Source organism: Sapajus apella, unplaced genomic scaffold, assembly GCF_009761245.1.
Source record: "Sapajus apella isolate SASKATOON/1434 unplaced genomic scaffold, GSC_monkey_1.0 scaffold47, whole genome shotgun sequence".
Classification (NCBI taxonomy): domain Eukaryota; kingdom Metazoa; phylum Chordata; class Mammalia; order Primates; family Cebidae; genus Sapajus; species Sapajus apella.
This window is the reverse complement of record NW_022436987.1, coordinates 1,862,029-1,887,823: the sequence shown is the minus strand read 5'-3', so window position 1 is coordinate 1,887,823 and position 25,795 is coordinate 1,862,029. Positions and strand designations below refer to the sequence as shown.

Sequence of the window (25,795 nt, the reverse complement as noted above, 5' to 3'; positions counted from 1 at the left end):
AGATAGGGGAATGGAGAGCAAACCAGCCACCCGCCGGTCTGTGCAAACTCTTGGGTCTTGGAGTCTGGGACCTAGAACCTAGATGTACAGATGGAGGGTTCCTTTTTAGTAGAGTTTACCCCCGTCCCGGCATCCCCTCAATTTTTCAGATTATGAGACTGACGCGCTGCCCACTGCTCTAAGAGGGCCTCTCATCCCCACAATTTTGAAATGACCAGAGAAGATGTGAAATAGAGAACATATATTGAGAGGTCACAATATACTAATGGGGTAGGCCAGGGCTGTCTACTGAAAACCCCCTGGGTGGAACTCAAATAGAAAATGTGTGTATATGTAAATATAGAGGTTTACAATGCATAGAAGAGATAAAAAGAAAAAGATGGGATAAAAAGGCTAAACATCAATTTCAGGATATGGACTCAGGATAACAATGAGGCCAGGTGATGTGGCCTGCTGAATAGCATGATATTGCTTTAGGTTATAGTAGAAGCTGTTTCTGGGTACTGATATAGACTTTCTATTAGGGGAGAGGGAATGTGGAATAAAAGCCTGGGAGCCTTTTTGTGGGTTCTTTTCAGATCTAGGAAGTTCCTCATTCATTTTTAAAGGCTGCTGACAGTTGCCAATGCTCTGGGCTTTAACTATTGAAGAACAGAGAAGAGATACCAGAAAGCTATGCTTGGCCAGATGGATCCATTGTCTTCCCTGCTCTCCTGTTCCTTTTGATGCTCCCTAGAGCCTGTGATCAGAACTGATTGGTGTCTGTGAATTATACTTCCGGTATCCATGAGCCCAAGCCCCAATCTTCTCAGACCCAAGCATAAGACAAGTAAGTCCTAAGCATGGAACATCATACACAAACATGCCCTATGCATATGATGATTTTGTATATGAGACTCGGTGAGGTGTTCTCTTCCATGTTCTAACAATACTCCCAGTACCCAGTGCTTCCCACTTCATAACCCTTAGTCCAGCGCCTCATCATTTTGTTATTTACATAACTCATCCACTACACTGTAAGCTCCTTTAGGAGGGGAACTCTGTTATACCTTATTTCATTTTTCTATTGCTTAACACAGTGCCTGGTATGGGGTAGTTCCACAGTAAATGTTTGTAAAAAGAATGTATAATCTCACATTGAAAGAGCCTACTGAGTGCCATTAGGATAAAATCATACAAACAACAACAATAATAATTACTAGTACCACTTAACATAATCAGTAGACATTTTTAAAGCACTGGTACTAGGGGTGATAATGTCTAAATTATGAGAAAAAAATGTTTAGGATGGGCACAGTGGCTCGTGCCTGTAATCTCAGCACTCTGGAAGGCCAAAGAGGGTGGATCACTTAAGTCCAGAAGTTTGAGACCAGTCGGGGCAACACGGTGAAACCCGATCTCTATAAAAAATTAGCCAGGTGGGGTGGTATCAGCTGCCATTTATATATATATATATACATATATACACATATATAGTCCATAGAATATTTGAATAAAACAGTGAATGAGCTTGGTCTAAAACATATTTTCTTAGATTGGGTTCTCTAGAAGCAGACCCCAAGACAGGGATTTGGAGAAATGTGATTTACTGTAGGAATGATCTTCAGGGAAACAAGAGCCTATAAGGGAGTGAAGAAAGCAGAAAAGAGAGGTGGGAAAGTACCCAGCAAGATCTCAGCTAAATTCTATTTTTGGTCTGATCTGGAGTAGGGAAGGAGGCTTTGGAATATTCCAATAGTATTGTAGAGTTGTCATGCCTTGAAGCAAGTAAGGGGAAAAAAAGGCTGAGGAACTGCTCCCTGTGAGAGACCACTAAATTCAATACGTATTTCTGGTTTGGAGACTGAAGAATGAAAAAATATAGTAATAAAGGACCAAATTTTGAATAAGGATAGGAGATTAGATAACAGAGTAGTATCAAAGTGAAATTTCCTAATCTTTGATCATTGTAGTATAGTTATAAAAGAAAATGTCCTCGTTCACAGAAAAAATCATATTGTTATATGTAGGGGTTGCTATGATTTGAATGTGTCTCCCAAAATTCATGTGTTGGAAACTTAACTGTCATAGTAACAGTTTTAAGAGGTGGGGCCTTTAAGAGGTAATTAGCCATGAGGGCTCCACCCACATGAAGGGATCAATGTTTTGATCGTGGGAGTGAGTTAGTTATCATGGGAATGGGATCCTGATAAAGAGGATAAGTTTGGCCTGATTTCCTCTCTCCTCTCTCTGCCTCCTATTCATATCTCATCACTATGTGATACCCTCCACCATGGGATAAGACTCTCGCCAGATGCTCTTGAACTTCCCAGCCTCCAGAACCATGAACCAAACAAATTTTAATTCTTTGTAAATTACCCAGTGTTTGGTATTCTGCTATAGCAACAGAAAACAAACAAGACAGGGATAAGGGGACTGATGCCTGCAGTTTACTCTCAAATGATTTAGAAAATAATGTATGCATGTTTAGAGAAAAAGAAAGAGCATAAATGATAAAGCAGTGGGAAAAATAACAATCTATATAAAGGGTATGTGAGAGTTTATATACTATCCTTACAATTCTAATAATTTTGAAATTATATCAAAATATAAAATCACAGAAGGAAAAGAGGAGGGAAGGAAGGAGGGAGGGAAAAAGGGAGGGAAGGAAGGAAGGATGGAAGGAAGGAAAAAATGAAGGAAGGAAGGAAGGGAAGGAGGGAGGGAAATGAGACAGAGAGGGAGATGAGAGAGGGAAGGAGGGAAAAGAAAAAAAATATGTATTGGTAAGAATGAAAGACAAATGAGGCTAGATGAGGTGGCTCACGCCTGTAATCCTAGCAGTTTGGGAGGCCAAGCAGGTGGATCACCTGAGGTCAGGAGTTCAAGATCAGCCTGGCTAAGATGGTGAAACCCTGTCTCCACTAAAAATATAAAAATTAGCTGGGCATGGTGGCACACACCTGTAATCCCAGCTGCTTGGGAGGTTGAAGCAGGAGAATCACTTGAACCCAGGAGGCAGAGGTTTCAGTGAGCCAAGATTGCACCATTGCACCCCAGTCTGGGAGACATTGCCAGACTATATCTCAAAAAAAAAACAAAAAACCTTTGGCTAGAGTCACTGGGGGAAGGTGGAGGAAAGGAAAGGCACCTAGAAATTGACATCATTGATGGGAATGTAAACTGGTACAACCACTCTGGAAAACTGTTTGGCAGTGCAAAACATACATATACTCTATTCTAGCAATTCTACTCCTGGAATATATACCCCCCAAAAAATAAGCACTCATGTCTACCAAAAGACATATACAAGAATGTTCATAACAGTATAATTTATAATAGTAAAAAACTGGAACCAACCCAAATGTTCACAATAGGAGAATGAATATATAAATTGGGGTCATTCAAACAGTGAAATACTATAAAGCTATACAAAAAAAGTGAACCACAGCTACCTAGAACATTATGGGTAAGTCTCACAAACATAATGTTGGTGAAAAAAGGCAGGCAAAAAGGGGCACATACTGTCTAATTCTAGTTATATGAAATTCAAAATGAGACAACATTAACCTGTGGTGACACAGGTCAGAGAGCTGGTTACCTTTGCAGGGCTATTAATGAAAGAGGCACCAGGGAGCTTGCTGGGGTGCTAGAAATGTTCTCTATCTTAATCCGGGTATACAAATGTATGTCAATACAAATACAAATGCAAAAACTTCAATAACTGTATGGCTGAAATTTGTCTACTGTATATGAACTATACCTTAGTATAAAAATTAACTACTGAATTTCAGAAAGTTACAACTATTTTTGTAACATTAAAAACAAAGGTGGGATTGAGGAGCTGAGAGGTAGAGAAAGGCTATGGAGCAGCTCACCCCCCATCTCCTGCCTCATTCTTAAATATTTAAGATCTCAACCAAGAGCAATCAACAGAAGTTATTACTTCTTTCTAGGAATAGAAATTCCTTGAAGTCAAGGCAAGAGACTTCAGAGTTCTGTCCTTTGTGATTAACCTCCTCTGATGAAGTTCAGAGAAACATGTAGAAGCCAAAACGAGGCTCATGCCAGGCAAGGTATGCCTCCCTCACGTTAGTTATTTTCACAAATTCTGAGTGGGCCTCCTCTCTCAGAACTGGACTATTGATACATGGTAATTAGCCATAGTCCTGTGTGAATATCCAGCCCCACCTGATAACAAACCATGATAACAGGCCATGGGCAAAAGGCATATACACAGGAGGGCCTCCCAGAACCCTAGGCAGGGAATGTACATCATAGATGGAAAGTATGCATAATTAGGAAGGACTCCACCATTGCATCCTTCTACTAACCACAGTGGCCTCCCAAAAGTTCAAGACAGGTTCAAAGATAAGCTCAGCAGCATAAAAGACCAGGATTCCTGTTCTCAAATTCCCTAATTCCCAAAAGTCAGCACAAACAGACAAAACAGACATTGTTACATTCCTTCTCCTCCCTGCTCCTAGGTCAAGATCAACCCTTAGAGAAAGGTCAAGTCCAAGCCTCTGCATACCTGTTATTGATTCATCCATCCTCAAGTAGAAACTGCTGTGGCTGGGCAGAAAAATGGCTGTGATCCAACTGTAGAGTCCAGGTCACACAGTGGATCCCAGGAGAAACTTAACTAAGAGGTGGCTGAAACTCTGGGAGCTCAAGTTGGAGAAAAGGTCCACAGCAAAGTAGGGCCTCTTACCAGTCGAAGAATGGATGTGCAGAGGTTCAGGCAACGATGGAGCAGCCGTACAGCCTTATGCTTCTCCTTGGCTAGAGCTTTCTGCAGGTCCTGCAGCTCATAGCACCGATCTAGTTCCTGGGGTAGCCAGGACGCAGAGCACAGCTCCTGCAGAAGCCTAGAATCAAGTGCTAAGCTGATCAGAGCTGGCATCCCAATCATTCCTTGGATACCTTTGATCTCTTCTCAGCCTAGCTTAGCTAAGACTGAGCAAATATTTATAGAGATTGTAGTATTACCAACAGTAACCAATAGTCTCAGCACCCTCTCAAGAGTTTTTTGAAAGAATACAAGCCCAGAAAGCTGCTTTCTCAACTGTACAAGCTGAGAAAATGCTTGGGGTGTGTGTAAGTGTTTATACCTAGTGATCTCTCTGCTAGAAGAGAGGGTCAAATAGGTACCAAGGTCTGACTTAGAAGGAGAGACAGCAGAGCCTTTTTCCTTGGAACAAAGAAAGCTAAGGGTCCTAAAAGTTTAGGTGGACAGGTAAGTTTTAGGATTAAATGTGATGACACTTGAAATTTTCTATGGGCTAACCATCCCTGAGGAGGCCCAATCCTGTTATCCATACCTGCCAAGCCCCAGAGAACTCCACATTTGTAAATATCCTTGAAAAAGATAAAAGACTTCTAGTAATCAGACAAGATGGGCATCATTTATTCAGCGCCTACTGAGAAGTACCAAAAGTGGCACTTTGTATTCACAGTCTCATTTAGTTCTCATTACAGAGTTAAACCTAGAAATCTTTATCCTAGTTTGAAGATCAGGAAACGGAGGCTCAAATACTTTGCTAGTACTCAAGGTCTAAATAAGATCTGTCCAGCCTCCCAAGCCCTTATTCTCTTAAATTACCCCATGATGATTAGGCTAGACTGGAGAATGAAACTCCCTAGAGCAGAAGTTGCAAACTGGGTTAAATTCAGATGAAAAAGTTTTTCAAAATGAACCACTAAGCTAACATGCAGTGTTTTAATAAAAATTTTTGGTTGAAATTTAAGCTAAAAGTGAGAAATTTCACAAAATGTGGACTTCTAGGAAATCCTAAAAAGTAAGGTGGCTTGGCAGATTAGCGCCCAAAAAAAAAAAAAAAAAGTAAGGTGGCTGATCACACGTGACCTATATTCACAAATGACAACAATTAGTTGGCACTGAGTAGTGACTGTCCTCTTTAGATGCAGTCTCCAGATTTCAGTTTCCATGCTCCCTAAAATCTTTCACCTAACCCACTGCATTCCTTTGATACTTGATGCTTAGGCCCTTTAGGCATCTGAATTTGCAACTCCTATCACAGAATATGCCTAAGAGTAGCTGAGGAGTTGTGTAGGGAAAGCAAGGAAATATTGAAAATAGGAATAACCAACCTTTTCAAAAAAAAAAAAAATCCAAGTAATATCTTGGAAAGAACAGAGTCTGGATTCAAACAACTGAGTTAGACCCCCCAGATCGGACATTACACGTAAGTTTGTGAGTGCAAGTGGTTTAAGATGTATAATTACCTGGAGAATATATGCTATATTCTCCACGGAGAATACATTCTATTCATGAACTAGAATAAAATCTAGTTCAGAATATATATTCAAAGAAAAAAGCTGGTTATTTAACAGTATGTAAGGTATGATTGCATTTTGTATACGTGATAGAAAAAAGACTAGAAAGATATGCAACAAAATGTTCACGGTGGTTATTAGGAGTAAAGGGTTTTTTTCTTTGTGCTGTTTTGTATCTTTCAGACTTTTTACAACAAACATCTATTACCTTTAGTAAAATGAATTTTGGGCCGGGCGTGGTGGCTCAAGCCTGTAATCCCAGCACTTTGGGAGGCCGAGGCGGGTGGATCCCCAGGTCGAGAGATCGAGACCATCCTGGTCAACACGGTGAAACCCCATCTCTACTAAAAATACAAAAAATTAGCTGGGCATGGTGGCGCGTGCCTGTAATCCCAGCTACTCAGGAGGCTGAGGCAGAAGAATTGCCTGAACCCAGGAGGCGGAGGTTGCAATGAGTCGAGATCGCGCCATTGCACTCCAGCCTGGGTAACAAGAGCGAAACTCCGTCCCAAAAAAAAAAAAAAAAAGTAAAACGAATTTTGAAAAACTCAATGAAGTTGTGTTTTTAATATCTCACCTGCTAATATGGAGTAGCCCAGCTCCAAAGTGGGGCACAGCCAAGAGCAGATGATTCTCTAGGAAATTCCGGAGTCGATGCAGCCCCTGCAATCTCACATTCTTCTTCCAGCTAGAAATTAGAGGTCAGTGATAATATGCTGTTACTGTCATCCATTTCCCCCCAAATCACATATCCATCATCACCTACCAGGTAAAGGACTTGCGTAAGAGGCAATACTTAAAGAATGGAATTAACTGGAGCTGCTGCCAGAGAACACAGTGATGGTGCCAGGTACCCAGTGTCATCGTCTCACTGCCTTCCACAGGATGTATGTGCAAGATCCCAAAGGGAGAGAAGACATAGTGCTCGGGATTCACCTTGTCGGGTGGCACCACCATCAGGCTGTAAGGCCTTTGAAAAAAAAAAAAAAGAGCTCTGATCAGTGAGGGCCCTGAGAACTTGGTCAGACCTTAGGAGACGAAAGAAGGATAGAAGAGATGAAAAAGGGGAACAGGAAGGCAGGCAGAAGAAAGAATAAAAAGGGGGAAAGAGAGAAGAATGATTTTTAAACTAGAAAGATGAAGCAAATATCATTAAGAAGAAACTGAAGTCAAAGACAGATGGGAAGAAAGAAAAAAGCACCTGGCCAGTTCCAAGTTCATATCTTCAGACCCAGTTATCTTACATCCCATTAAATCTAAGACACTATCAACCATAAGCTTCAGCATTATCTTATGGAATGCTAACATAAAAATGCTTCTAATAAGATATTCCATCAATTTTAAGATTTATCACAATTTTAGAGATGATAAAATGTGAAATGCTCATTCTAGAAATGATAAAATACATATATGCTTGGGTACTGAAAGACATGCAGAGATAATCAGAGAATGTTATTTGGTGGAGTATGAGATTGAAGAAAAGCAGAGGGAAACTAGAAACAGGCAAATAAAGAGGAAAATTGCAACCTAATGTACTAGACAAGCACCTTCAGAGCCACCTTAAAATTATAGCTGGTCTTGGGTTCTCTTACTTCAGCAAAATGCACCTATATCCCATATTGAATGCAATATATATGTAGTGATATAATAGGTATATCTAGTTACAGTAGACCAGTTAGCATAATGCTATGTTTACATACATTTAATAAAGCAATTATTAATTTTTATTTTTCAGTTTTCTTTATATAACTCAGAGCCAGCAGTAGTTTTAAGCATTATATATATTTTTAGCACTTTAAAAGCTGTATCCTCGGTCCTATAATGCCTAAGAGATAAAATAACCCTCACCTATCTCTTTTCTCTCTCAACTTTCTAGAAAACATTGTTAAGCAAGTGACTTAAGAATATTTAGATAGATATCACAATGAATGCACTAAGTCAAGTCATGTAAAAACTTTGTTTCGTTTTTGACAAAGTTACTAAAGTTAATCAAGTATAGTGCTAATATCCCCAAATTGCAGTTAGGAAAACTGAAACAAAGAGAAGCTAACGCTTTGTCCAAGACAGTTAAGGGAAGAATACAGGACTTAAAACCAGTTACTTGATTCATGCCCCCTCTGTTAATCAGTGGGCCATTTAGCTTCCCACAATGTAGCTGCCTATCTTAACTGAGCCCTGACTCTTCTTAAGAGGCACTCCTTTCCCTATGACCTGCTTAATGGAGGCTGCTCTTTCTGTGTAGGGCCAGGAGTTATGGAGCACTCTTCTCATTCCCAAAAGCCACTACTCCTTTGAAGAATATTCACTCATGTGACAAATGCTTATTAAGGCAATCAGTGTGTAAGCCACTGAGGATACAGCAGTGTGCAAGAAAAATCCAGTCCCTGACTTTATGGAACTTAGTTAAACCATTTATCAAGTTGTTCCTCTGTTCAAGTATTGTGGTCAGAGATGGGGACATAAAGATGACTTCTATGTAGTCCTTGCTCTCAAAGGCCTCAGAATCAATTGGAGTATGACATGATACTAGAGAGTAGATGGGGCAAATCAATATCTTCCTGAGTCCCAGGCCCAAACATTCAGCTGTTTTCAAAACATCTCAAATTCTGTCTTGCATGCACTTGAAACTCATTAAGTTCTATACTAAACTTAATATCTACCCCCACCAAATCTGTCCCTAATCTGGACAATTAGTTCACTCATTCATTCAACAAATATTACTGAGTATCTACTCTACGCCAGACTGTTCTAAGCCCTGAGGATACATCATTAAACATAACAAACCCAAACCTCTCCCCTGATGGAGCTCTCATTCTACTAGAGAAGAAAGATGATAAATATAATTAACAACAGGGAGAAGGAAAAAAGAGCAGGCAAAAGGAGATTGGCAGTGCCAGGGGAGAAGGAAGGGCAATTTTAAATGGGGTGGTAAGGGTGGGGAAGCGACAGCTGAGCAAAGACTCGAGGAATAAGGGAGGTGAAGGAATAAGTTCTCTCCTAAGTGTGAATCAAACACTGGAGAGAATGAATTAAAAATTTGATAAATTCAAACACATTTTAAAAAACACCTGTTACATGGCAAATAAATAAATAAATAAAATGAAACAGTTCTTTCTATTGATGGTGTAATAGAAATTTGGACCAACATTCCCACTTGAGAACAGCTAGAAAAACTAGGCCAACTATCTGGATAATATGTAGAAACCATCTGTATAACACATCAGAGACCCCAAAAATGTAATCCCCCAGGCTTTGGTTCCAGACCCCAAATGGTTACAACACAGGAGTAAAGCAGAACCAGAAATATATCTCCTCCTTGGTATGGGACCTGAATGCAACTTTTGCTCATTTAATTCCCTGAGTCTGTTGAAAGCGTGGCTCCTCTTTTCAGTATCTCAGGAATGTGTAGTAAAATTAACATATAACTACCTTTACTGGAATTGACAGGTGCCTCTGTTTGGGGAAAAGCATCACCAAATGCTGAACTCACTGCACTGGGTTTTCTTCTTTGGCAGATCCTGGCCCTGTAATCATTCATTGCCTTTTTAGTTCTCTGGGTAATAGTTTCTTGTCTCTTTATGTGCCTAATTGTCTTTGATCGTGACGCTTCTCTGATTATAACAGATGATGATAGTTTAAAGCCCTAAGCTTGTCATTTGCTTTCTGTAAGCTCTCCACTATGGTTTGTAAGCATTCCATCCCACATTGTTACCATGACTATCATTACAGCCATGACAGTCAAGTGTAGCAGCCACTAGCTGTCGGTATCACAATCAACCACAAGTGATAATTTAATTAATTGTGACACCACTATGTGTCATGGATTGCTAGTATCCTATTTCCCATTAGCAAGGAATTCAGTACTGGTCTAGACCAAGGACATTACGAAGCCAATGAAGATCCTATATCTGAGGATAGTTTCCTGGGACTACTCAAAATACCAAGTGCTGTGTTAGTCAGGGTCCAGTCAGGAAAACAGAAACTGCACTAGGCATTTCAACAAAGTGAATTTAATAAAGAGAATGTGTTTTTTAAAAAGATGTCAGAGGGCCAGGCACAATGGCTCACATTTGTAATCCCAGCATTCTGGGAGGCCAAGGTGGGTGGATCACTTGAAGCCAGGAAGACCAGCCTGGACAATATGGTGAAACCCTGTCTCTACTAAAAATACAAAAATTAGCCAGACATATTAGCAGGTGCCTGTAATCCTAGCTACTTGGGAGGCTGAGGCAGAAGAATCGGTTGAACCTGGGAGGCAGAGATTGAAGTAAGCCAAGATCACACCACTGCACTCCAGCCTAGGTGACAGAGTAAGACTCCATCTCAAAAAAAAAAAAAAAAGAAAAAGAAAAGAAAAAGGGGAACACTAAGGTAGCACAGAGATAACTATAGGCAAAACAAAACAAAATGAAACAAAACCACCTCCAGAACTAGAGGAACAAATGGAAGAGGTTTGGATTATAAGAAGCTATGAGGCTGGAGGGCCCTTGCAGAGTTGAGACTTAGAACTCTGTTGGGGCCGGGTGCAATGGCTCATGCCTGTAATCCCAGCGCACTGGGAGGCTGAGAAAGGAGGACAGCTTGAGCCCAGGAGTTCGAGACTACTCTGAGCAACAAAGTTAGATGCCATATATACAAAAAAATTAAAAATTAGCCAGGCAGGGTGGTAGGCACCTGTGGTGCCAGTCACATGGGAGACAGAGGTGGGAGAGTCACTTGAGCCCAGCAGGTGGAGGGTGCAGCAAGCTGTGTTCATGCCACTGTACTATAGCCTAGGTGACAGAGCAAGACTCTGTTTAAAAAAAGAAAACAACAACAAAAAGAACTCTGAAGGAAAGGGGCTACCAGCTGGTATTGGTACCTCTCAGAGTTATGAAGAGGCTGATTCAGAAAGTGCTGCTGGGCCCAGTGTGGTGGCTCATGCCTATAATCCCAGCACTTTGGGAGGCTGAGGTGGGTGGAACATTTGAGGTCAAGAGTTTGAGACCAGCCTGACCAACATGGAGAAAGCTTGTTTCTACTAAAAATACAAAATTAGCTGGGCAGATGACACATGCCTGTCATCCTAGCTACTTCAGAGGTTGAGGCAGAAGAATCGCTTGAACCAGGGAGGTTGTAGTGAGCTGAGAACGCGCCATTGCACTTCAGCCTGGGAAATGAGTGAAATTCCATCTCAAAAAAAGAAAAAAGAAAGAGCTACTGGCAGGGTGAAAGACTGTTGCTGAGGCAATGATGACAGAAAGAGCAAGCAAAAGAAGTAGCAAGTCCCTTCTCCTCTTATCTTGCTGTCCAGTCTCCTAGCACCCTGCATTAATCAAACCTAATAGGAGGCCAGCTGGAAAAGGAGAAAAAGTTTGCAGAATCTCAGCCCCAGTATCACAAAGCAGAGAGGGAGGAGGAGAATTAGAGTCAGGAGACAATCAATTAATAACCAGCATGATGCTGTCAGTGATCATTTATTAACTGAATTGACCAGTAAATGAATGAATAATATTGATCATTAGTACTACCTAAGTTCAAGGGAAAGAGATCAGTGTGCACAGGAAATAAGGTTCTTTGGGAGGCTATAGTAGATACTGCTTAAGAGCATGAACTTTTGAATTAAGATCGTCCTAGGTTTAAGTCCTGGTTATACCACTTATTATGTAACTTTGGATAAATTCCTCAACCTCTCTTATGTATCAGTCCACTCATCTCATATATGGAAATAATAACAGAACCTACCTGGTAGATGAGGATTAAGAAACACATGTCATGAGTTGATTAACACAGTGCCTAATATATTGAAGAGTTTGATTAAAGGCAATTTTTACCATTATTTCTGGGAGGAGATGGACTTGAACAGCGCTTTTAAAAATAGGTGAGATTTGAGCCGGGCATGGTGGCTCATGCCTGTAATCCTGGCAATTTGGGAAGCTAAGGCTTAAGCCCAGGAGTTCAAGACCAGCCTGCAACATAGTGAGACCTCATTCTACAAAAAATAAATTTTAGAAAACTAGCAGAGTGTGGTGACTTATGCCTGTAATCCCAGCTACTCAGGAGGCTGAAGTGAGAGGATCACTTGAGCCAGAGAAGTGTGCAGTGAGCCATGATTGCGCCACTGCACTCCAGCCTGCGTGATAGAGACCTTGCCTCAAAATAATAATAATTATAATAACAATAATAATAATAATAAATTTTTTAAAGTAGGTGTGATTTGGATGTAATGAGAGAAAGTGAATAAATGCCTCTTGAGTCATGGGGAAGAAGGAGACTTGTTTTTTACAGCCCCAGAGATAAACTAAGACCAGGAGGTAGACATTAAAAGAGTAGAAGTTAAAAGAATGCAGATTTTGATTCAGTCTAAGGAATAAGACGTCTGGAAAAAAGTTTTCCTGACATTGCAAAGATTTAAACAAACACATGATTCTTGCATTGCAGTTGGAAGAGATCACCATAAAATTTACTTCTCAGACTATGAACACGTGTTTCCATCATTCTGGGATAAAGAAGAAAGAGCAAAACATGAGAAAAGGATGTGTAAGACAACAGGCTATGAAAGTGAAGTGGAGATACAGAGTGGAGAGGAGGAGGCTGAGGAGAAGGGAAGAAAGGTGGGCACACCAGAGGCAGAGGAGGAGTATGTGGAGAAAGGACAGAGAGAGGTGTGCGCACATGGAGAAAAAGGAGGGGGAAGATCGCATAAGAGGAAACCAGGCAGGGGGGGAAGAAGGGGCTTAGACTTAAGCTCTCACCTAAAGTACCGGCTGGGAGCCACATTGAGATAGAGGAAGTGGATCTTCTTCAGGTATCTCTCCATGTTCAGAACAGTCATCACCTGGGTATTCCGGAAGGAAGTCTCAGGTGAGAAGCCAGTGCTTCTCTTTTGGAAGGCCTCTTCCCTGGGAACTTCATAGTCAAGCTGAGACCTGTATGACAAAAAGTCAGGAAAGAAAAGGCAGAGCAAAAAAGTCAAGTTCTTAGAAGTAGGTCTTTCTGCTGTTGGCCCGTGAAAGGAGGAGCTAGATCAGGTGCCTGGGGAGACCCGACATGGCATTGTCAGAGCCTGTCTACCATCTATACTCAAAGATACCACATACTGGGCAAATACAGTAGCTCATGCAACAACATTCACACAAATGTGTGTGAGCAACCCATCCCTTTCTGATAAATAATCATTCTGGATTGATTGTAATTACCATGAAGTCAGTATTACATGATACTGTGTACAAATAATGGGAAGACTTCATTTTCCCAACTCATTGCTACATAAGCCCACAGTACTGGATTTCCATCCCAGGTCAACCTTCTTAGCCTTCCAGATTTAATATTCTATCTTTGATTCTATTATACCTGCTTTCCAACCCTGAACGATCTCCATGCCTGTCACTTTTTCTGCTCTTCCCCCACCATCACCTAACCTCTAGCTTCACATTTTTTCCTTTCCTGCCAAGATCCGGTGGTGGCCTCCTCAAGCCTGCACCAGTACACTCATCTTCTTACTCTTCTACATATTGGTCAACAAAATTGGTGTAGAATTTAGTTATCAATAACTCAAAAGTCAATTGGTAATAATTTCTAGTTGGGGTGACCTGAGAGCAGAAAAAACAAAAAACAAACAAACAACCTCTGAAATGATTTAACTTAGACTTAGCCAGTCAGAATATACCAGTATCAGTAATTGACCCAAACTTAGAGCAACACAAGTTTGCCCAGGGATAACCGTGCAGTCCTATTCTAGAGTTCACATCAACCATATGGTTTATACCAGAAAGACTGAATCACAGACTGAGATAAAAAACAAAAAACTAATATGGTTTATAACCTTCATAAATATGTCCTTGATGAACTGTTGTGTTGGATCAGGACATCTTAAATGATATATTGCTGTTACAGGTTCATTTTCTCAGCAAAGTCCTATATGATATAATATATTCAGAAGATCACAAAACCAAGGACATTTGCTCCTCTACAGGTTCCTGGTGTCCAATCAGCTGTGGACTCATTCTGCTCTGATGTCTTCATACAAGCCCTCAGGCAGCTACCTCCTTCAGGCCTCTCAAACTGCTATCCCTAACCCCATGCCAGCCCTGCCGAGCTCCCAGCTCCATCCCATTCTCTGCCTCCTTCCCTGTCTGGAGAAAACTGAAGTTTTTAGTCATTAGTCAAATCCCTCAACTTTCGTTGCTTTTCACACACCTATCTGTCCCCCAGTGTCGGAGGAAGAGGTATCCTTTCTTCTCTGTAAGACTGATTCTTCTATCAGTGCTCTGGATCACTTATTCTTTCTATATATTTTTAATCTACTCTTCTTTTTACCTTAATTTATTTTATTCATTTTAGTCTACGAATATTTATTGAGCACCTACTTCTCAAGCACTGTGTTAAGGGCTATAAACTCTATACAAAATAAATAAATAAATAAATAAATAAAAGAGCCCTCTCTGACAGCAACATTCTTTCAAGCTGCTGCCCTGCTAAAACACAATTTCCACTTCACCTCCCATTCACTCCTCAATGCATCACAATCTAGCTTTCTCCACACAAAACTTAACCTCTTCCTGTTACTACATCCAATGAACATTTTTCATCCTTCTTACTTGTCTCATTTAACATGTAACACTACTGACTGCTCCCTCCTCCTTAAAACTCTATTTCACCTCCTAACCTGCAAAGATATTTTTGTTAATCTAATCTAGAATTGAACACTCCCAACACGTGCTTTCCCCTAACTATACTCCCCTTCTCTCTCTCTTTCTCACCCCCCACCCCCAAAGGAGCAGCCAGGCAAAAGACAGTATTCTTTTGCTTTATAGCACTTATTACAATTTGTAATCATATTTTACTTGTTATCAACTTAATGATATCTATCTCCCTAACAACTGTAATACCTCAAGGGAAGGGATTGAGTCTGTCTCATTCACTTCTGTATGTCTAGAATCTTGCAGTTCCTAATAAGTGTAGATATCCAACACTTATGGAATGAATGAATGCCTGGGAAGCCACTCCTGGAGAACTTAATGCAAACTTAGCCATATTAGCTAGACCTCAGAGGTTTATTGCCAGGTTCAAAGTGAGGGCAAAGAACTTGACCCCTTCCCAACATCTCAGCCCATTGCCAATTCAGTTAAGTTCCCTCAGGAAAGGAAACTTGTACTAGGGCACAGTGCAGCTCTTTGAAAAAGGAAAGGATTCTGATGGGGCTACTTAAAGCATAAATTCATGGCACTGGCCACTTTGCATTAGGGCCCCAGGAGCCTGCCTATCTATCTAACATTGGACTCTTATGGAAAGACTTGACCTAGCCATAAAATTACAGCAAAAACTGAGGAAGTCAAGCGTAATTAAAAGTAAAACTAGCCTTCTTCCCGAACAGTAAATGTACCACAGATAGCTGCAAAGCACTGTCTAGAAAATGAGGCCAGGGAACAAGGAGAATTCCAAGACTAAAGTTAAAGAACTCGCTTGGGCGTGGTGGCTCACGCCTCTAATCCTCACATTTGGCAGGCCGAGGCAGGCGGATCAGAGACCTAGCCTGGCCAACATGGCAAAATGCTGTCTCTACCAAAAATACAAAAATTAGCCAGGCGTGGTGGCATGAGCCTGTAATCCCAGGTACCCAGGAGGCTGAGGCAAAGGAATCGCTTGAACCTGGGAGGCAGAGGTTGCAGTGAGCCAAGATCACACCACTGCACTCTAGCCTGGGAGACAGAGTGAGACGTCTGTTTCAAAAAAAAATCAAAAACTACAGAACTCTGATATGGCATTCCTGTAGAGAGCTCTGATAACCAGATATTTTAAAAAAAGAAAAAACTACCACTCAAGGGGCCAAAGTGCCCACATTGGCAGGGCAAGAAGAAGACTCTGAAAGAGTCAAGATGAAATTCTACCCAGTAGTGCTGCCAACTCCACTCTCCCTGGAAGCTTGTTTAACTTATAAAGACATGTGGGAAGGGCACTCAGACACGCAATCCCTAGGGTACCCTGAGGGAAGGACCCAGCATCCAGAAACCAGCTCACAGTAGGCCCAGGCAATGTTCAGTGATTATGAATGAATTATAGAAAAAGAATTGAGGAGACTTCTGGCATCATCCAAGAAAGAAGCCTGGAAACCGAAAAGTCAAGCTGTTATTCTAAAGCTTTGGCTGCCTCATAGCTGACTTCTGATTTTCATTAATTTCTGTATTTCTCTATGGGGATTAACACTAAGACCATTGGGTTTATTTTGCAGAGAAAAAGGAAGAGGAAAGCAACCTCACACTAGCTTGGCATGGAGCTGGGCTAATCCCTATGATCAGCAGAGTGCTGGATCTAAACATCCAAGTGGCCCTAGAGGCACCCATAATGCAGCTTCTTTTTCTCTTCTGCTCAAGCCCTAGACCGAGTCCCTCACTTACCTAGTCTCTTTTCTTCCAGCAGGCTCCTCCTCTGCATTGTCAGTGTCACTGCTTTCATACTGTACAGGGATGTCCGTTGCCAGTGCCAAGGGAAGGAGACTAAGTCCATCCAGCCACACAGCCTCTTCTAGGGCCACCTCAGCACCAATGATGCCCAGGCAGCACTGTAGCTCAGGCAACGTCAATGGTCGCAGCCAGGTGGCCACCTCCTCTTTTACTTGCTGCCTGCTCCTCTGGGCGTGCACAAAAGGGCAAGCTGGGCATGGGGGCCTGTGACGGAGCCTCCGCTTCTGGGGATAGCAGTCAGCATGGGAAGCACTGTCTAACAAAGAATTGTCTGGAGGAAAGGCCTGGACAATGGCACCTAGCAGGTCTAGATGGAGATGGGTTTGGACCCAGGGTGCCCAGCAGTACAGCTGCTCCAGGAAGGGCAGCAAATCAAGGTGACCAACTAGCAACTCACGATAGGGAGGCAGTAGACCCAGTACTGCATGCAGATAGCACCAAGCTGCAGGGCTACTGTCCTGCAACACAGCTGAGAACAGAGTTCGGAGCTCAGCTACCAGGAGCTCCAGCACTGTGGGCTGCTCTGACTCATTCGCTGGCTTCAGGAACTGCCTCTGTTTCTGCTGAGAGACCAAGGGCTGTTCTTTGCTATCCAAGACACATATGGAATGCCAAGACTTAAGGGGATCAGATGATGTCTCATCAGAAGACAAACCTACCCTCCTGTCCTCCGGGACCATGAGGAGCAGGGCATTCAACTGCTGTCGAAGTGACCTTGCCCACAGCTCAGGATCCAACTGCCAGTTCCAGGATGCCAGATACCTGGCCTCACCTGCATGGGCCAGCCCAGGAGAGGGGCCAGAAAAGGACTTCAGGCTCTGGGCAGGGGATGGTCAGAGTCAATGGGGTTAGGAGGAAGAAAGGACCCGGAACACGGAAATAGCAGAGAGCCTTTCCTGAGACCCTCAGGCCCTCCCTACTGCTTCCCCAAAGACTCTCATAAGAAGCAGGCCTAAGACAGAGGTGAGAACCCTCTCAGCAGAAGAGTTCCTTCTTACCTCCCAGTACCCTGTCCCCCTCACCTGACCTAGGGGGTTTAGGAGGCAAGGCAAAGGAAGAGAGCCCGATCTGCTGTTGAGGTTTCATTGAAGAGTGCCTGCTGGAACAGTGAATAAACTTAGACTTGAGTTAGACTTGAGTCCCAGTCCAAGGCTTACCCTAATCATAGCCACCCACATACAGAGAGACTGGCACACACACATGCAATCACTTGAAGAGGCAAACTGACAAACCGACAGGGCCCACTTTGAACCTCGGTCACAGCAAGGAATCTACACTCGGGCTGGCGATCACCTGAAAAGCCGGGAAAGAGGTTGTCACTCAGAGGCAGCAAAGCCCCAGTCCCATGACGTCTTCGCCCACAGGCTAAGGAGGTCGTGAAGACAGAAAGCCGAGGAGCAGGCACAGCAAATGAGGTCAGGATGCGGGGAGGGGAAGACGTGAAGCAGGGGCAAAGCAGGGGGCTGGGAGAGGGGGGAAGAGGAGGCGGACTCTGTGGGAGAGGGTCCTGAGAGCAGGGGCGACAGCGGGCCCTGGGGAACAAAGAGAAACAGATCCCGAGCCGAGGAGTCACCGCAGCTCCATCTGCACCCAGCACCCAGCTGTTAGAACCGTTACAAGGCCCCAGAAGGACCGAGTCTTTGCCGCGAGCGTCCGGGGGAGCCAGAAAGAGGAGGGGCCAGGGTCTGATGTGGGCGGGGCCGAGGGCAGAGCCTGAGCCAGGAGGGGCAGGACTAACCTGTGAGCTGAGGCTTGCCTGGGACCGGGACCTGTAGAGGACCAGGCGGGGTCTGATCAAGCAGCACGGTTGACTCGGGAGACTAGCAAGCCAGAGGGTGTCGTAAGCAGGTGTTTACTTCCATTCACTGAGTGTCTAAACTAGTGCCAGGCCTTTGGTATGTCTTTGGTACTTCCCCATCCCCACCCCCGACGTATCTATCTACCCCATCCTACCTCCCCAAAAGAAGACCGAACAAAACAAAATCCTTGATCCCAAGGAGCTCAACATCTATTTGGCACACACGGTGGGGGTGGAGGGAGTCTCGGGGGGAAGGGCTTATGGAGGCGGCTGATTTTTAAAAATCAAGTTGAATGATAAAAATTTTAAAAATAAAGAAATTCAGCCTCACCTCTCCTCTGAAATCCAGTTTAGTGTATCCAACTGCCTACTTAATGTCTCCACTTGGAGAGCTTATAGGTATCTCAAAATGCTAAGCAGATTCCTTTTTTTTTTTTTTTTTGAGACGGAGTTTCGCTCTTGTTACCCAGGCTGGAGTGCAATGGCGCGATCTCGGCTCACTGCAACCTCCGCCTCCTGGGTTCAGGCAATTCTCCTGCCTCAGCCTCCTGAGTAGCTGGGATTACAGGCATGTGCCACCATGCCCAGCTAATTTTTTGTATTTTTAGTAGAGACGGGGTTTCACCATGTTGACCAGGATGGTCTCGATCTCTTGACCTTATGATCCACCCTCCTCGGCCTCCCAAAGTGCTGGGATTACAGGCGTGAGCCACCGCCCCCGGCCCTCAAAAGCAGATTCCTAACCACCCTCTCCCTATCAAAGAAACCCTGCTCCTGCTCTTTCCCTAAGCAGCCTGAGGTAATCTGTGAAAATGGTTCACTATTCACTTGATCCGGAGAACCCTACAAAGTCATGCAAATCAAGAGGTTCCAATCTTCGTGTTCCCTTTACGAACACACGTAAAACTGCCCAGGCCATCAACTGCATGCATATACGAAAAGCCACGAAGTATCTGAAAGATGTCACTTTACAGAAACAGTGTGTACCATTCCAACGTTACAATGGTGGAGTTGGCAGGTGTGCCCAGGCCAAGCAGTGGGGCTGAACTCTAGGTCGGTGGCTCAAAAAGAGTGCTGAATTTTTGCTGCACATGCTAAAAAATGCAGAGAGTAATGCTGAACTTAAGGGTTTAGATGTAGATTCTCTGGTCATGGAGCATATCCAAGTGGACAAAGCACCCAAGATGCACCGCAGGACCTACAGAGCTCATGGTGGGATTAACCCATACATGAGTTCTCCCTGCCACATTGAGATGATCCTTACTGAAAAGGAACAGATTGTTCCCAAACCAGAAGAGGAGGTTGCCCAGAAGAAGAAGATATCGCAGATGAAACTGAAGAAACAAAAACTTATGGCACGGGAGTAAATTCAGCATTAAAATAAATGCAACTTAAAGGAAAAAAAAAAAAAGAAAGAAACCCTACTCCTTTCACTGTCTTTCCCACCTGAGGCACGGGAGTAAATTCAGCATTAAAATAAATGCAACTTAAAGGAAAAAAAAAGAAAGAAAGAAACCCTACTCCTTTCACTGTCTTTCCCACCTGAGTCAATGGCAAATTTCTTTCTGGTTTCTCAGGTCAAAACCTTGGAGTTACGTTTGCAACCTCTTCCTAACGCCTTCTTTCTCTACCCCTTTCTCTCTCTCTCTCTTCTCTCTCTCTCTCCCCGCCCCCACAAGTAATCCTTCAGGAAATTCCATTGGTTATACCTTCAGAATATATCCAGAATCCAACTATTTCTCACCATCTTAAGTACTACAACCTTGGTCTAAGCTGCTATCATTTCTCACCTGGGTTTTCCACAGCCTTCTAACTGCTCTCCTTGCCTCAAACTCTTCTCATGCTTCTCAATGTTGCCCCTACAATCTGTTCTTTTTAGAGCAGCAAGGGCTGTTTTTCAAATATGGGCAGATCCTATCACTCCTCTGCTCAAAGCTCACTAATGCCCCCTCATCTAATTCCTTCAGCTGAAAGCCGAAGTCCTATGATGGCCTACAAATTGCTGATAACTACCTGCTACCTCTGTAGCCTTCTCTCCCCATATTCACTCTACTACTGCTGTGCCGGGATCACACCAAACATACTCGCACCTCACAGCCTACATACATGCTGTGCTGTCTGCTTGTGTATCAGTTAGGAGATCCACAAGTTACGACTGTTATTTATTTTTATTTTTTTCGTAGAGACAGGATCTCATTATGTTGCCCAGCCTGGTCTCGAGCTCCTGGCCTCTAGCAATTGTCCCACCTCAGCCGCCTAAAGTGCTGGGATTACAGGCATGAGTCATCACACCTGGCTGTGATGTTTAATTTTATCAACTTGACTGAGCTAAGAGATTCTCAGATAGCTGGTCAAACATTATTTCTGGGTGTGTCTTTGAGAGTATCCTGGAGAGATTAGTATTTGAATAGGTAGACTAAGTAAAGATCATCCTCACCAATGTGGATGGTCATTGTACAATCTGTTGCCTAAATAGAATTTAAACAGGCAACTGGTGGATTTGCTGTTTTAGCTGAGACATTCATCTTCCATCTTTGGACATCAGTGTCCTGGTTCTCGGGCCTTCAAACTTGGATTGAATTACACCACCAGATTTCCTTGTTCTGTAGTTTGTAGACAGCAGACTGTGGGACTTCTCAGCCTATCAGTTCTGTTTCTCTGGATAACCCTCACTAATACACAAGTTTTCTGCAGCTGCATAACAAGTTATTACAAACTAAGCAGCTCAAAAACAAGACCTATGTAGTATCTCACAGTTCTGTAGATCAGATGTCCAGCATGACTTGATTGGATTCTCTACTCAGGGTATCATAAGCCTGAAGTCAAGATGTTGACTGGACTACTCATCTGATGGTTCTGGGGGGTGGGGACTCAGAGAGATCCACTTCCAAGCTATATTGTTGCTGGCAAGATACAGTACCTTGCAACTGTAAGACTGATGTCCCTGTTTCCTTCATGGCCATTTGCCAGGAGCCACTCTCACGTCCTAGAGGCCACCTGTCTTTCTTGACATTTGCTTCCCCTATTTTCAAGCGAACAACAGTGCCTCAAATGCTTCTCATCCTTCAAACTTTTCTGATGTCCCCTTCTGCAACCATAAAGAAAACATTCTGCTTTTAAAGGGCTCGTGTGGCTCATGTGATTAGGTCAGGCCCACCCGGACAATCTCTCCTACAGTCAACTATGCCATATATTATAATCTAGTCACATAAGTAAAATTTGTCATATTCACAGTCAACATTGAGGATGGGGAATATGTAAGGTATACTAGGATGATATATACTAGGGAGCAGGAGATCTCTAGTTTAGGGAGACCATCTAAAACAGTGGTCCCCAGGCTAGAGGGCAACCTTTTTGGCACCATGGACCAGTGCGGTGGAAGACAATTTTTCCATGGACCAGGGGAGGGGGTAATGGTTTCAGGATGATTCAGATGTATTACATTTATTGTGAACTTTATTTTTTATTTTAATATTGTAATATGTAACAATTATACAACTCACCATAATGGAGAATCAGTAGGAGCCCTGAGCTTGTTTTCCTGCAACTACACAATCCCATGAGGGGTGATGGGAGACAGTGACAGATCATCGGACATTAGATTTTCATAAGGAGCATGCCACCTAGCATGTGCCATTCACAATAGGCTTCATGCTCCTATGAGAATCTAATGCCACTGCTGATCTAACAGAGGCAGAGCTCAGATGGTAATGTGAGTGACAGAGAGTGGCTGTAAATACAGATGAAGCTTCACTTGCTCACCCACCACTCACCTCCTGCTGTGTAGCCTGGTTCCTAACAGGCCATGATTGGTACCAGTCTGTGACCCAGGGTTTTGGGGACCCTGATCTAAAACTTCTACCTACCCACACAAATGCTATAATAAAAAGACCCAAAATATCATGGCTTAAACATGATAGTTTATTTTTTTCTTTCACATAACCATGCAAATATAAGTACTCTGGGGCTACCATGGTAGACTTTAGTTGTTCTCCCTTCTTCAAGGAAGTAGTCCTTGTCTTGAAGCTCCAAAATAATTTACTACTATGTGTACCAGGTCCCATTCCAACTAGTGAGATGGAGGGAAAAGGAAAGGGGAAGGCATACCCTTTCCTTTAAGGGCATAGCCTAGCAACTGTGCACATCAATCACATGGTCACACCTAGCTGTAAGGAAAGCTACAAAATCTAATCTTTGTTTTCAGTGGTCATATGCCAACATAAAATTTAGAGGTTCTTTTCACAAAGGAGACAACAGATACTGGGGACAACTAGTGGCATACACAACTAGCTGAACAGTAGAAGAGTGAACACTTCTTCCAGATGCCCTCAAGGCTTACTCTCTCATTTCAATTCTCTCCTCAAATGCCACCTTATTAGTGAGTTCTTCCCTAACTGTCCAACAGAAAATAGAAACTCTCTCCCCAACATCTTTATCCTCTTTACCTGCATTACTTCTTTCCATAGCACTTATTGCCATTTCATATAATTATTTATTTCCTTACTATTTCCCCTAACTAGAAATATAAGCTCCATGGCAGCAGAGATTCTGATTGCTGCCTATTCTATCCCCAGCTCCTATACTAGGTACCATGAGTACATGATCAGAAAATATTAGAGGAAAAAAATACATGTATAAAAATTTTCATTTGTGAGTAAGAAGATAGGCTCTGGAGTCAGACTGCCTGGACTGAAATCCTAACTTCACCACTTACTAGTCATGGGATATTTTACCTCAGTTTCACTTTTTGGAAAATGAAGATAACAGGCCGGGAGCAGTGGCTCACGCCTGTAATCCCAGCACTTTGGGAGGCCGAGGGGGGAAAATCACAAGGTCAGGAGTTCGAGACCAGCCTGGCCAACATGGTAAAACCCTGTCTCTACCAAAGATACAAAAGAAAAAAAAAAAATTAGCTGGGCGTAGTGGCATGCACCTGTAATCCCAGCTACTCAGGAGGCTAAGGCAGGAGAATCGCCTGAACCCAAAAGGCGGAAGTTGCAGTGAGCCAAGATCGCACCACTGCACTCCAGCCTGGGCGACAAGGCGAGACTCTGTCTCAAAAAAAAAAAAAAAAAAAAAGAAAATGAAGATAATAGATAATGTCTACCTTGTTGTGAGGATTAAGTGAATCAATGTAATGCACACAAAATGCTTTAAAATAGAGACTGCTAAGTAGTAGACACTTGATAAAATTGTTAAGTGTTTGGCTGTTATTCATTTTGACATAATGGTGAACAAGATAAAAGATTCATTGAGGGCAAGAATAAAGAGCATGGACAACTCTTCATGAAAGGGCAAGGAAGAGTACTTGAGTCACATTAGGCCTTAAAATTTAAGGACTTGAAATAAGAAAAAGGTGGGTGTGGTGGCTCATTCCTGTAATCCCAAAAACTTTGGGAGACTGAAGTGGGACGATCACTTGAGCCTAGGAGGTTAAGGCTGCAGTGAGCCATGTTCGTGCCACCGCACTCCAGCCTGGGTAACAGAGCAAGACCTTGTCTCAAAAAACAAAAACCACCACCACCAACAAAAAACACAATCAAATCTCTTCAGACAAAGACAGAAAGGAATTCTGTTCAGCAAGCTCTACCGAGCCCTCAACACTGCCCAAAACTCTAGTTTCTTTTGTCAGGTTACTCTTCCATTCTGGGTAATGAGTATTTCAAACCTCTTGTACTCTCTCATCTTCCATTTCCTTCTGCTTTATTCTCAGATGATGACTTTACCTTCTATTTGAAAAAAAGGAGATGCTGTATTATTAATCAGCATTCTCCAGAGAAGCAGAACTAATAAGATAAATGTATTTATATAAAGAGATATATTTTAAGAAATTGGCTAACACAACAGTGGGGGCTGGTAAGTCCAAAATATGTAGGACAGGCTGGCGTGATGGAAACTCATGCAGAAGCTAATGATGCAGTCTTATTTTTTCTTCTTAAATTTTTTAAATTTTAATTTTTTTAGAGACAAAGCCTCACTCTGTTGCCCAGGCTGGAGTGCAGATCATAGCTCACTGCAACCTTGAACTCCTAAACTTGAAGAATCTTTCCATCTTGGCCTCCCGAAGCATTGGATTACAGATGTGAACCACTGTACCTAGCCCGATGCTGCAGTCTTGAGGCAGAATTTCTTCTTCTTTGAGAAACCTCAGTTTTACTCTGAGGCTTTCAACTGATCCACATCATCAAGAGTAATCTCCTTTATTTAAAGTCAACTAAGCGTAGACGTTAGCCATACCTATAAAATGCCTTCACAGTAACACCCAAATTAGTGTTTGACTATATAACTGAGTACTATAGTCTAGCCACATTGATACACAAAACTAACCATCACATGCTATTTAAAAGGAACTCTCTCAATCTCCCAATGCCAAATTTTAAAAGCACGTAGCTCTGCTCTTATCCACTCCTCCCTCCTTCCTGTTACCAATTAGAGATGCTCTTTCTCTCTCTAAAGCCAAGTTCTATACATTTGCTCTTGGGCTATTCCTTCTTGCTTCCTTTCACTCAACAAATATTTATTGAGTATCAATTGTATCAGGCACTATTTTTAGTGTTTGGTTATATCAGTGTACAAAACAGTAACAATGACAAAAATTCCTGATTTATGGAGCTTACATTCAAGTGGGGGAGAGAGATAATAAAGAATAAAATGAATAAACTACATAGCATGTGAGAAGTGATACATGCTATGGAAAAAAAGCAAAGGAATGTCTAAGGGGAGCAAGGGTTACCATTTTAAATAGGATAATCAAAGTAAGCTTTAATAAAAAGGTGACATCTGAGCAAGGACCTGAAGGAAAGGAGGACAGACCTTCCCCCTCTCTTTTGTCTGGTTTATTTTATTTATTATTTGAGACAGGGTCTTGCTCTGTCACACAGGCTGGATGGCAGTGATGTGATCATGGCTCACTGCAGCCTTAATCTTCTGAGCTCAAACGATCCTTGTACCTCAGCCTCCCAAGTAGCTGGGACTACAGGCATGTGCCACCACGTCCAGCATATTTTGGTTTTTGCATGTATCTTTTTTTTTTTTTTTTTTTTAAGATATGGGGTCTTGCTATGTTGCCCAGGCTGGTCTTGAACTCCTGAGCTCAGGCAATCCTCCTACCTTGGCCTCCCAAAGTGCTGGGATTATAGGTGTGAGTAACCATGCCAGGCCTGTCTGGTTAATTTTAATTCATCCTTTGGGTCTCACCTTCAAAAACACTTCCAGTGAAGCTCTCCTTCATCCTTCAAACAAGGAAAGTTTTCACTACTGTATGTTTCCATTACAA

The 25,795-nt window shown here is 42.6% G+C and overlaps 1 protein-coding gene, 1 long non-coding RNA gene and 1 pseudogene across 2 annotated transcripts in view; 2 read left to right on the top strand and 1 right to left on the bottom strand.

Annotated features, from left to right (window-relative positions):
• Positions 1–18,939, bottom strand: part of DNHD1 (dynein heavy chain domain 1) — a 77,706-nt gene extending 58,767 nt beyond the window's left edge. The window contains 5 exon segments of the mRNA XM_032240583.1: positions 4,694–4,850; positions 6,857–6,967; positions 7,046–7,249; positions 13,014–13,187; positions 16,656–18,939. Coding sequence (XP_032096474.1) covers positions 4,694–4,850; positions 6,857–6,967; positions 7,046–7,249; positions 13,014–13,187; positions 16,656–17,401 — 1,392 coding nt within the window. The 5' untranslated portion in view covers positions 17,402–18,939.
• Positions 73–22,544, top strand: LOC116525056. Its single transcript, XR_004257564.1, has 3 exons — positions 73–84; positions 13,533–13,538; positions 22,147–22,544. It is a non-coding gene; the product is annotated as an uncharacterized LOC116525056 (long non-coding RNA).
• Positions 19,250–19,915, top strand: LOC116525051 (annotated as a pseudogene).
• Positions 22,545–25,795: the final 3,251 nt, after the last annotated feature.